The sequence below is a fragment of the Coregonus lavaretus genome (genome assembly GCF_964263955.1).
Source record: "Coregonus lavaretus genome assembly, chromosome: 13".
In the NCBI taxonomy this organism is placed as follows: Eukaryota; Metazoa; Chordata; class Actinopteri; order Salmoniformes; family Salmonidae; genus Coregonus; species Coregonus lavaretus.
The window spans coordinates 20152529-20165611 of NC_140000.1; the positions used below are offsets into that span (position 1 = coordinate 20152529).

At 45.8% G+C, this 13083-nt stretch overlaps 1 protein-coding gene across 1 annotated transcript in view; it reads left to right on the forward strand.

The window, feature by feature from the left end:
• LOC311140645 (atrial natriuretic peptide receptor 1-like) overlaps nucleotides 1-13083 on the forward strand; it is a 45999-nt gene that overhangs the window by 31568 nt on the left and 1348 nt on the right. Inside the window, exons 7-18 of the mRNA XM_084175790.1 lie at nucleotides 7102-7237; nucleotides 7438-7522; nucleotides 7801-7921; nucleotides 8039-8113; nucleotides 8359-8436; nucleotides 8556-8660; nucleotides 8808-8879; nucleotides 9110-9269; nucleotides 9432-9587; nucleotides 12177-12345; nucleotides 12640-12786; nucleotides 12888-13011. Of these exons, the coding sequence (XP_084031916.1) occupies nucleotides 7102-7237; nucleotides 7438-7522; nucleotides 7801-7921; nucleotides 8039-8113; nucleotides 8359-8436; nucleotides 8556-8660; nucleotides 8808-8879; nucleotides 9110-9269; nucleotides 9432-9587; nucleotides 12177-12345; nucleotides 12640-12786; nucleotides 12888-13011 (1428 nt within the window). The remainder of the gene's footprint in view (nucleotides 1-7101; nucleotides 7238-7437; nucleotides 7523-7800; nucleotides 7922-8038; nucleotides 8114-8358; nucleotides 8437-8555; nucleotides 8661-8807; nucleotides 8880-9109; nucleotides 9270-9431; nucleotides 9588-12176; nucleotides 12346-12639; nucleotides 12787-12887; nucleotides 13012-13083) is intronic.

Here is a 13083-nt window from a genome sequence, read left to right on the forward strand (position 1 = left end):
CTACAATATACCATCTGCTGTCTCTACAGTTCATAGAAAGACCTCCATGACTCCATTACCACTACAATATACCATCTGCTGTATATACAGTTCATAGAAAGACCTCCATGACTCCATTACCACTACAATATACCATCTGCTCAGGGTGAGGGTAAATGGGGCAACAACTATATATAGCTATAGCATACAGTAGTAACAAACCCTATTTAATCCTACATATAATTGAATATGTAATTTCATCCACCCAGTGCCAATGTGTTTGTCTTATGTAATGACAGAATGATATATATTACAGTTTTTCTCGATTGCTAAGACACATTTCTTGAAAGCTGCTCTCCTTTTCTCTTAACTGTGAACACAAAACCCAATTTTCAAGCTACATTCACAAAACCTCAGACTCTTCTTGCAAAACCAAACTTTCACCTCAAAACAGTTCAATCTGTGCTCAAAACTGAACTATGTTGTCAAATCGTGCCCCGAGTCAATCAAAATTAAAAACACTACTGAACATTCACTAAACACTACGTAGAAAAATAGAAAACACAATGCTCAGGACATGAAGCTGGAGAAATAAATGTTTATTGTTCACTGTAGGCTAAATGCATGTTGCAAAACAAAAAAAAACTGTGCATTTAGCACTTGTACAAAAAGACAAAACAGAAATCTTGTGCATTTACATGTAGCACTTGTAAAAACAAACAGAAATCTTATGCGTTTGCCACTTGTGTACAGGAAGCCCATGTAAAAATAAAGTACAAAAATATACAAATAAGTGCATTACTCAGCCACAGCATCATGTCTCCGTACTGGGTCAGGCCACAGGACTTCATCCACATCACAGGCCACATTTTGTCTGGCCAGGCAACGGGGGAAAAAAAACCTGGCATGCCGTATCCAGGCTTGGCATGCCTCCACACCTATGTCACCACAGGCAAGTCCCATGGCTTGCAGGAGATTTACCCTGGTGTAAGGTTGGCGTTCATATACCTTCCACCGCCATGAGGAGAAGAATTCCTCAATGGGGTTTAGGAAAGGGGAGTACGGTGGAAGGCAAAGATTGATAAAACCTTGGTTCATATTGTACCACTCTCTAACCTGGAGGGCTCTGTGAAAACTCACATTGTCCCAAACAACAACATAGATGGGATGCTCATCCTGCTGCCCTAACAAAGCATCTCGCATGTGATTGAGGAAAATGAGGAGCTGGTGAGTGTTGTAGGACCCCAGGTTGGCATGATGGTGGACAACCCCATGATTGCTGATGGCAGCACATAATGTGACATTGCCACCACGCTGCCCAGGAACACCAACAATGGCCCGATGGCCAATCACATTACGGCCTCTCCTTCTCCTTTTGGTGAGATTAAACCCAGCTTCATCCATGTAGATGTATTGATGGGGTCTTTCCATTGCATCCAGTTGAAAAACCCTCTGTAGAAATAGATATAGTTTTGTAAGTGATACGGAAAAAGTGATTTAGGCCACTACAGTAAATCACTACTTAGAGCAGGGGTGTCAAACTCATTTTAGCTCAGGGGCCACATGGAGGAAAATCTATTCCCAAGTGGGCCGGACCGGAAAAATCATGGTATATATATAACTTAAAAACAACAACTTCAGATTGTTTTCTTTGTTTTAATACGATCAACATACAACATAAAGCTGGAGCCTGAGGACAGTGTGTCCAAAATAGTACAAGCACAACATCACTATTAATCATAAAACACGTCAAGTTTATTTGAAAATTCTAAAGAAAAAGAACACACAAACACACTGTCACGCTCGTCTAATGAGGACCAATGTGCAGCGTTGAAGGTGAACATCTTTTATTAGATAAATGATCACACGATCAAAATAACAAACGAAAACGTGACGTCTACAGTTGAACACAACCCAACGAGAACAAGAAACCACAAACACAACGTGAAAGACAGATAGTTAAATATGGCTCCCAATCAGAGACAACGAGCCAACAGCTGACACTCGTTACCTCTGATTGGGAGTCACTCAAACAAAGAAATACAATAACCTAGACCCACAACAAAACATAGAAACTAACACCCTGGCTCAACATACGAGAGTCCCCCGAGCCAGGGCGTGACAGTACCCCCCCCTAAAGGCGCGGACTCCGACCGCGCCAACGAAACACAACAGGGGAGGGACCGGGTGGGCACTCCGCCTAGGCGGCGGATCCGGCTCCAGTGGAACAGGCACGTGCCGTGCCGGACCGACGACGCACACCACTGGCTTGGTGTGGGGAACAGGCACGGGCCGTGCTGCACTGACGACGCACACCACTGGCTTGGTGTGGGGAGCAGGAGCGGGCCGGACAGGGCTGACGAAACGCCCCACAGACTTGGTGCTGGGAGCAGGAATGGGCCGGACCGGGCTGGCGACGCGCACCACAGACCTGGTGCGGAGAGCAGGAACGGGCAGAGCCGGGCTGACGAGACGCACCACAGACTTGATGCGGGGAGCAGGAATGGGCCGGACCGGGCTGGCGACGCGCACCACAGACCTGGTGCGGAGAGCAGGAACGGGCAGAGCCGGGCTGACGAGACGCACCACAGGCTTGATGCGGGGAGCAGGAATGGGCCGGACTGGGCTGGCGACGCGCACCACAGACCTGGTGCGGAGAGCAGGAACGGGCAGAGCCGGGCTGACGAGACGCACCACAGACTTGATGCGGGGAGCAGGAATGGGCCGGACTGGGCTGGCGACGCGCACCACAGACCTGGTGCGGGGAGCAGGAACGGGCAGAGCCGGGCTGACGAGACGCACCACAGACTTGATGCGGGGAGCCGGAACGGGCAGAGCCGGGCTGACGAGCCGCACCACAGACTTGATGCGGGACGCATGGATGGGCCGGACTGGGCTGGCGACGCGCACCGCAGGTTCGGTGCGGGGAGCAGGAATAGACCGGACCGTACTGGGGACACACACCACTGGCTCTACACCGGGATCTGGAACGGGCCGGACCGGACTGGCAACACACGCCAGTACCTCTCGCCGTGCCTCCACACCTTCCATCCCCTCTTCTACCAGTGGCCCCCGTAACCCGGCGGCCTTCTCCGGCAACCCACTGGACCGCTCTATCGCGGCCTCCTGCTGGTCCGACGTCGTGAGCCCCCCCCTAAAAATTTTCGGGGCGTCTCTCCTACCCGTGGCCCAGGTCTCCATGTCCCTCGCCAGCCTCTCGCCCTTCTGCCATAATGTCAAGCCCTTCTCTTCCTCACTCGGCTTGACCCAGTCCAGGAGGCGAAGGAGATCTGTGAGGGATCTCCCTGGCGATGGCTCCTGGACACGCTGCTTGGTCCCATCTTGGTGGTTTCTTCTGTCACGCTCGTCTAATGAGGACCAATGCGCAGCGTTGAAGGTGAACATCTTTTATTAGATAAATGATCACACGATCAAAATAACAAACGAAAATGTGACGTCTACAGTTGAACACAACCCAACGAGAACAAGAAACCACAAACACAACGTGAAAGACAGATAGTTAAATATGGCTCCCAATCAGAGACAACGAGCCAACAGCTGACACTCGTTACCTCTGATTGGGAGTCACTCAAACAAAGAAATACAATAACCTAGACCCACAACAAAACATAGAAACTAACACCCTGGCTCAACATACGAGAGTCCCCCGTGCCAGGGCGTGACACACACAATGCCTCAGTGATTAACAGAACTGTTTCACAGATCACAGAACTATATCAGGGTGTCATTTCTCAGGCAGAAATGTAGATAAAAATAATGAAATCCTGTTCCCCAAACAAGTGCAAGAACCACAGAGTCAAGAATAGGTTAAATATACAAATAAAATAAAATCAATTAAAAACAATAGCACATCAACATAAAAACATATAAACATAAATCTGAAAGCGTTGCTCAAACTCCCGTAACAGTCCAGTTATTTTATCTTTGAACCGCTTCATGTCTGCCACATGTTGGGTCGCGCACACATTTTTCAGACAGGGGAAGTGAGCTGCATCACCACCGGCAAGTTGCGTCTCCCACAATGACAGCTTCAACTTGAAAGAACGTATGCTGTCATAATACTGCGTGACAACCAGCTGTTTGTTCAAGTTATTCAGGTGCTCTGTAACATCCACCATAAATGCAAGGTCCGGCATCCATTCTGCGGAATGAAATTCTAACACTGGTTTGCCCTTTTCTTCCATGAACTGTTCAATTTCTTCTCGTAAATCAAAGAAACGCCTCAGCACAGCACCTCGGCTTAACCATCTTACCTCAGTGTGGTATGGCAGGCCATAGATGTGGTCTTTCTCTCTGAGAAGGCTGTCAAACTGACGGTGATTCAGGCTTCTGGATCGGATGAAATTAACAGTTTGGATGACCACCTTCATGACGTTATCCATCTTTAATGACTTGCAACACAAAGCCTCCTGGTGCAAAATACAGTGAAAAGTCAAAAAATCACGTCCTCCATTTGCAGATTGCACTTTCTCTCTGAACTTTGTCACAACGCCTGCTTTTTTCCCGATCATTGAGGGCGCACCATCTGTAGCCAGGCTGACAGCGCGGGACCAGTCCACTCCGACCCTGTCCAGCGCGCCGACGAGTGCGGTAAAAATATCAGCTGCTGTCGTTGTATCTGTCATCGGCACCAACTGCACGAACTCCTCGGTGACGGTCAATGTGTCATCAACTCCGCGGATGAAAAAATGGCCAGTTGTGCAACATCTGTAATGTCCGTGCTTTCATCAATTGCAACCGAAAACGCAATAAATGACTTTACTTTTTGCTTCAACTGGCTGTCCAAATCCACTGAAAGATCGGAAATCCTGTCTGCAACTGTGTTTCTTGTCAGGCTGATATTTGCAAAAGCCTGCCGCTTTTCAGGGCACACAATCTCCGCTGCCTTCATCATGCATGTTTTTACAAATTCACCCTCACTAAATGGTTTTGAAGCCACTGCGATTTCATTAGCAATGAGGTAGCTAGCTTTCACTGCAGCGTCACTGATGTCTCGGCTGTGAGTAAACACAGACTGCTGTTTCTTCAGACCCGCCAACAGTTCATTCACCTTCTCTCATCTCCGCTGTCCTTGAAAGTTGTCATATTTGTCGGCATGAAGACTCACATAGTGGCGACGAAGGTTATATTCTTTCAGCACTGCAACATGCTCTGAACACACCAAACATACAGCTTTCCCATTCAATTCCGTGATTAAATAGGATGACCATTTTTCTTGGAACACTCTGCACTCTGCGTCCACTTTTCTCTTTTTTGACATAGACATATTGGGGCAATGAGGGTGCCAAAGCACATAATGTTAAAAGTAGAAGCCGTAATAAATATCGCGGGCAAAACAAAGTAGCTCATTGGCTGCACGTGCTTGACCTACTTGCTCTGCCCCGGTATAAACAGTTTGCTTGCTTAACACAATTGCTATTGCGCCATCCAGTGGACTCAATTGGAACAGCAGTTTATTTTATTGAAAAATTGCAGCGCATTTTTATACTTAAAAAAAAAAAATCATCTCGCGGGCCGGATTAAACCCGTTTGCGGGCCTAATCCGGCCCGCGGGCCGTATGTTTGACACCCCTGATTTAGAGTAATCAACATTGAATGTGTCTGGATATATGCCAACCTGTACATACTGGAATCTTTGCTCTTTGACTCTGTCTGAGTTGCGATCAAAGGGCACTCTGTATAGCTGTTTCATGCGCAGTCTGTTGCGCTTGAGGACACGATCAACAGTAGAGAGGCTGACACTGTTGATACCCTCAACATTTAAATGGTCCTCAATGATCTTCTGCTGAATTTCGCTCAGTTTAATGGCATTGTTCTCACGGACCATATCAACAATTAGGGTCTCTTGGTGTGGGGAGAACATACCTGTCCTCCCACCCCCATGTGGCAGTCTTTCAATTCTACAAAAAGAGAACATGGAGTTACAAAAAATATACATGGAATACTAGGCCTACAAACAGTTAGACCAACCCTCCATTACAATACTACAGTACATTGGTACAGTGATGTACTGAAACATATATTTACTTACAGTATACTGTGGTACAGTATATAGTATGTCATACAGTAATTGCTGTCAACATTTACATACTGTACTATAATGTCAAAAAAAGGTAATTACCTGTTCTCTTCTCTAAATCTTCGGATTATGGTGGACACAGTGAATCTACTGATGTTTGGTTGTACCCTTTGTTCAGCCTCCCTCATGCTCATACCATGGACAAGAACATGGTCAATCACAGTAGCTCTGATTTCATCAGATATTACTGTTCTTTGTCTTCGCTGACCACCTCGACCTCCTCTCACACGAACTCTTCCTCTCAGATTTCTATCCATTATAGGGCCTCACAAACCAGTGCTCTCTGAACTGGCTTACTGTATATGTTCCCTCACATCATTAGCCACAAGTGTGATCAATTTTGAGTTGTTGTGTTCAAGTGGTGACACCTGTGCTCTAATTGTGTTTGACTTTTGTCACCTGTGCTCACCATTATGCAGCACGGGTGCATCACAATGAAAATGTGTTGGCAAGTTATGTCTAAACAGGTGAAAAGTGCTTATGGTTTTGCCAAAAGAGTGATTGATTCAATCAGTGGGTTCAGGCAACTGAGCATTTGGTTCAGACAATAGGGTTTAGTGTTTTAGCAATTGAGAAAAACTGTAATTGGTGGCAAGCCACTCTGAGGTTAATGACCGACTCATCCAGCGAGAGCAAGAGTGTGTACATGTACATGTTTGGATGTGCGCTTTCGTGCGTGTGTGTGTGTGCGTGTGTGAACAGGGAGAGAGAGTGGATGCTTTTCACCCATTGAAACTCGTTTTCCCATTATCACCCTATGCTAATGACTTGCATTGAGAGAGAACAATGTGTCAATCTTGCCCACCTGCTATCTCACTGTCTAAGAGGACCACAATGAAAAGAAGCCTTCTGGCTTTATTCTGTTTTTCTCCTCTAAAATGTTTCATGTATGTAATGTTGTCTGTTTCTGGAACAGCCTACTACTTTAAATGATCTGAGAAATTCAATCAATCAGTGTGTGGCATGTTATTTGTCTATAACATCAGACATGTAATAGTAAGTTATACTGTGTTCCTTGCCAGATTGTGTTGGTGTACAACGGCTCTCAGAAGAAGCTGAAGGCCTTGCCTGGGATGGACATCCAGTGGCCAGGGGGCGCTGCTCCTTTAGATGTGCCCGTCTGTGGCTTCAAGAATGACAACCCAGCCTGCCTCGCACGTCAGTGGGCCCCGTCTGTCTCTCACTCACATTTGTATCTACTACCCCCCATAAAATGTCTTAGTTTGCATGACGTAGCAGAAGTTATAGTCGCCATAACCAGTCAAACAGCTTATGATGACTGACTGTACACTGTCATGCAGTGGCTGTATTGAAGGAAAACACGGGACCATAACAATGCTTCCCGTCTCTTTTTGCAGGAACCATCACAATCCACCAGATGGTCACAATTGTGGTGTTCTTCATCATTATCATCATCCTCACCATTACTGTCTTCATATACAGGTGAGTGTAGACAGGCCAGTTCAAGCTCAATCAGCAAGTATGCACAGGGCCTAGGATCTACAGGAAGTGTTTTATGTCATTACATTTATAGCATTGTTCACATATCTAAAAGAGCAATCTGTCATCGCTCTCTGTCTTTCACACACACGCACACACACACACACACACACACACACACACACACACACACGCACACACACACACACACACACACACACACACGCACACACACACACACACACACACACACACACACACACACACACACACACACACAGGAAGCTGAAGCTTGAGAATGAGTTGGTGGCTCAGCTGTGGAGGGTCTCCTGGGAGGATATTCAGATGAGCAACATGGAGAAAGTGCTGCGAAGCGCAGGCAGCAAGCTCACTCTGTCCCTGGTGAGTCCACACTCACACGCACGCTTGTAACAACACACACACACACACACACACATTTCATAATACACACAGTCATGCACAAAACTGACCCCATCCCACCTTTTGCTTTATTTACAGAGGGGCTCCAACTACGGCTCCCTATTAACAGGAGATGGAAACTTTCAGGTGTTTGCCAAGACAGGCTACTACAAGGTAAGTTTGTGTGTGTGTGTGTGTGTGTGTGTGTGTGTGTGTGTGTGTGTGTGTGTGTGTGTGTGTGTGTGTGTGTGTGTGTGTGTGTGTGTGTGTGTGTGTGTGTGTGTGTGTGTGTGTGTGTGTGTGTGTGTGTGTGTGTGTGTGTGTGTGTGTGTGTGTGTGTGCATGCATGCCTGCGTGAAAGAAAAGTAACCTTTTAATGTCAACTGGATTGAATGCATAATGTTTTCTCTGTCTTTCAGGCGAACATTGTGGCCATCAAGTACATCAACAGGAAACGCATTGAGCTCACCAGAAACGTGCTGTTTGAACTGAAACATGTGAGTCCCCATGAGGTTGTACTGTGACGTGTATATACTCCAGAATGCATATGTACATCAGAGAATAGCTCTGTCCCTAAATGTGTAAGTCACATGGTGTCCTTTCCTTCCCTCTCCAGATGCGTGATATTCAGAATGAGCACCTGACCCGCTTCATCGGAGCCTGTATTGACCCCCCCAACATCTGCATCATCACAGAGTACTGCCCTCGGGGTAGCCTGCAGGTAGCAACCCCTCACCACAACTCCACTATAAGATAGACCACTGACCCATTAGAAGTCTATGGGCAACATTTTCCTTGTCTAAACGCTGTGTGTGTGTGTGTGTGTGTGTATGCATATGCGTGCATGTGTGTGTGTTTCATCCTTCAGGACATCATGGAAAACGAGAGCATCACACTGGATTGGATGTTCAGATACTCTTTAATCAACGACATTGTCAAGGTAACCACTGCTATACACACTCTCCTGGTTATCTTTCCATGTGTCACCTTCAATCGACATGAGAAAACACATTGGCATCATTCAACAAGTGAATGTCCATATGCTTTGCCAAACATTTTTAGACTAAAGCTCATTAAGAATAACTCATTTATCTCTCTCCTTTTGACTATCCCTCTCTCTTTTCTTTCTATATTTTACCCTCTATCCCTCCCTCCCCCTCTCTTTACCAGGGCATGGCTTTCCTCCACAACAGTGTCATCGTCTCCCACGGCAACCTGAAGTCGTCCAACTGCGTGGTGGATAACCGCTTTGTGCTGAAGATCACCGACTACGGCCTGTCCAGCTTCCGCACCGAGAGCAACAAAGACGACGCCCATGCCTACTATGCCCGTGAGTCACCTGGCTCTGCAGGAAATTGCCCTTTAGACACAGATCTAGGATCAGCTTAACCTGCTCAAATCCTTACCTTAACCCTAAGAGGGTGAAATACGAAACAGTGTCTGTAGGCAACTTAATTCTACTCTTAGTCAATTTGTCCATCTATGTGTGTAGGGAAGCTGTGGATGGCCCCAGAGCTTCTGAGGTTGGAGAGTCCCCCTCCATGTGGCACCCAGAAGGGGGATGTCTATAGCTTTGGCATCATTCTCCAGGAGGTGGCGCTACGCCACGGAGCGTTCTATCTGGAGGGGGAGCCCCTCAGCCCCAAAGGTAACACACACATACACACACACACTCTCTCTTTCTACATAACAGACATTTGTGACCGTCCGGCACGATTCGATCCTGTGTAACAAAATTTGACATTTTGTTTTTTACATTGGATAAAAGTAGAGACTCAGAGCTAGAAAAAATTATATAACACACTGCAGTTGAGGAACAATGGGAAAGTAATTCTGAAGGTGTACACCAACTAACCAACTAGGTTCAATGTTAGCTAGCTAGCTAACGTTAGGCTATAACTAGCAATGCAAATTGATTTTCTAAGATACTAATAATATTACTACACAGATCATACACGTAACGTTAGCTAGTTTCCTGAAACGAGTCACATTTGTGCTCTCATACACTTTTGGTCATATGCACGCTTATTTGCACATAAACACAGATGTATTATAAAAGAACGCGATAATACCATTGTTGCTGAGCAAATTATACCCCAGATTGTGTCCAAGATAAACAGTGTTTGTATGATTCTTCCATCAAAAGCAAAACAAACAAACCTAACAAGCTTCCTTCCCGTCAAGGCTCTGTGGTCTTTGCTGACTGAATTATTGCCGAGGAGCAAAGGCAATTAGAGCAACTCAAAACAAAAGCTGTTATTCTTCACATTGCACCCGCAAGTCTGATGACTCAGGAAAAGCTCTGTAGAAAACACAAACCTATCAAAAAACACATAACAGCTCCAGTGACTCAACAAAGCTACAGTATGTATTTACATTTTACTCCATGTGAACATCTGTATTCTTTATATTTCAAGGTTCCTCCTTGACTCTGCTCACAAAAAAAACATGACATCAAATTCAACAAATGAAGTGTAGACCCCCAGATATTGACACAACCCAATGGTCATTTCAGAGCAACTGACCAATATGCCACAATGTTAAAATGGAGACATGTAAAAGTTTTGCAATTGCAACCATTTGGCAACTTAAACTAGGGAAAGTTCATTAATTTGTCAAACACGCTCCCAAAAGTGACAGAGTTGTTGCCTCCTTTTCTGTTTTGCACCACACTTACTACCCTTTAGCCTACTGTAAAGATATGGAGGACGAGAGCTAATGTCCCTCTCTGCTTTGTATTAAGGATAGTTAAACGCGCGCAAACACTTGTAGGGACAAACACACAGATGCTTTATTTAACACACACAAATATTCCTTCCACTGTTTTCTGTGTCTCTGGCTTGGAGTAAAGCAACACACTTTTAATAAAATATCAGATTGTAAGTACACAGCTGCAACCAAGATATTTCCTTTTCATTTGAGCAGGGGTGTGTGATTCTTTAGAATTGTAGTTAGTTTGGGAACTACAATCTGTCCTAACTTCCTTCTCTAGAAAATTGTAAAAGAAAGAGAAGATTGGATTTCTACGGATCAGCAATAACAACTGCTGTTGTGCTCCCAAGTTAAGCCTCTTTCACAATGTGTTGAGGAGAGAACCTTGCTGTCACCCATGTCTGCCAACCACCACTGATCAGTGGATTCGTTTTTTTCCTAAACCATAATTGCATGAAATTGTGCAAAATGTTAGAAGATTGAACGTGATTGTGGTCGATTGCAAGAGAGAAGAAAGTGTTTGTATTTGCTCATCAGAGTGTAACACTTTGTATTGGCAGATAGCAGCTGTTGTGTGACAGAAATAAAATGAACTGAATTAGAACCAGAGCATGCCATTTATGTCACTGAAACCACTTTATGGTCTTAACTCAATTAGACTGCATGGACTGCTTTTGGGTCTATACATGTGTGTGTGTGTGTGTGTGTGTGTGTGTGTGTGTGTGTGTGTGTGTGTGTGTGTGTGTGTGTGTGTGTGTGTGTGTGTGTGTGTGTGTGTGTGTGTGTGTGTGTGTGTGTGCGTGCATGTGCTTGCATGCTTAATTTTTTTCTGAGTGAGGGCAGAAATAGGGGAAGAGGGTGAGAAATGATAAAAGTGTGAACGAGAGGATAGAATAAAGAAAGATTGTGAAAGCATAGATATGAACACAATGGAAAGGAAATTGGACTGGAATCTCTGAGAAGATGAAAGCGGAAGGAATGACACTAGATAGAAAATATGACATTTCACCATCTATAGGAATGCTTTATACACTGAAAATATTAAGAACTCCTACCTAATATTGAGCCTCAATTCGTCGGGGCATGGACTCTACAAGGCGTCGAAAGCGTTCCACAGGGATGCTAGCCCATCTTGACTCCAATGCTTCCCACAGTTGTTTCAAGTTAGCTGGATGTCCTTTGAGTGGTGGACCATTCTTGATACACACAGGAAACTGTTGAGTGTGAAAAACACAGCAGCGCTGCAGTTCTTGACACAAACCTGTGCGCCTGGCACCTACTACCATACCCTGTTCAAAGGCACTTAAATATTTTGTCTTGCCCATTCACCCTCTGAATGGCACGCATACACAATCCATGTCTCAATTGTCTCAAGGCTTAAAAATCCTTCTTTAACCTGTCTCCTCCCCTTCATCTACACTGATTTTGAAGTGGATTTAACAAGTGACATCAATAAGGGATTCACCTGGTCAGTCTATGTCATGGAAAGAGCATAATGTTTTGTACACTCCCCTTCTTCCTCTAGAAATCATGGACCGGGTGGCTCTGGGTGAGTGGCCGTGCCTGCGGCCTGCAGTCAACCCTCAGATCCACAGCCAGGAGCTGGGCCAACTCATGCAGCGCTGCTGGGCAGAGGAGCCCACCGAGAGGCCCGAGTTCAACCACATTAAACTGCTGCTGCGCAAACAGAACAGGTGGGTGTAGGGGGGTGGAAGTGGGGAGAGTGAGTGAGTGTTCGTTGATGTCATTAATGTCTGTGGGTCTCATTTTACATTTACCTTTTAGTCATTTAGCAGACGCTCTTATCCAGAGCGGCTTACAGTTAGTGAGTGCATACATTTTTCATACTGGCCCCCCGTGGGAATCGAACCCACAACTCTGGCGTTGCAAGCGCCATGCTCTACCAACTGAGCTACTCCAAAAAAAGAGTATGACTATATCTGTGTGTGTGCGTGTGTGTGCGTGTGCGTGTATGTGTGTGTGTGTAGGGAGTGCAGCACTAACATCCTGGATAACCTGCTGTCCCGTATGGAGCAGTATGCTAACAACCTGGAGGAGCTGGTGGAGGAGAGAACCCAGGCCTACCACGAGGAGAAACGCAAGGCTGAGGCTCTGCTCTACCAGATACTACCACAGTGAGTCAATGCTATACACAAACACACACACACACAGTAAGTCAATGCTATACACACACACAAACACACACAGTGCGTAATGTTACCGTCTGTACCTGCAGTTCAGTGGCAGAGCAGCTAAAGAGAGGGGAGACGGTGCAGGCCGAGGCCTTTGATTCAGTCACCATCTACTTCAGTGACATTGTGGGCTTCACAGCCATATCAGCTGAGAGCACACCAATGCAGGTGAGAGCACGAGCACATTGTGACACTACTCCCACAGTGTGACAAGTTACAAAGGTAGACCTTACAAGGGAG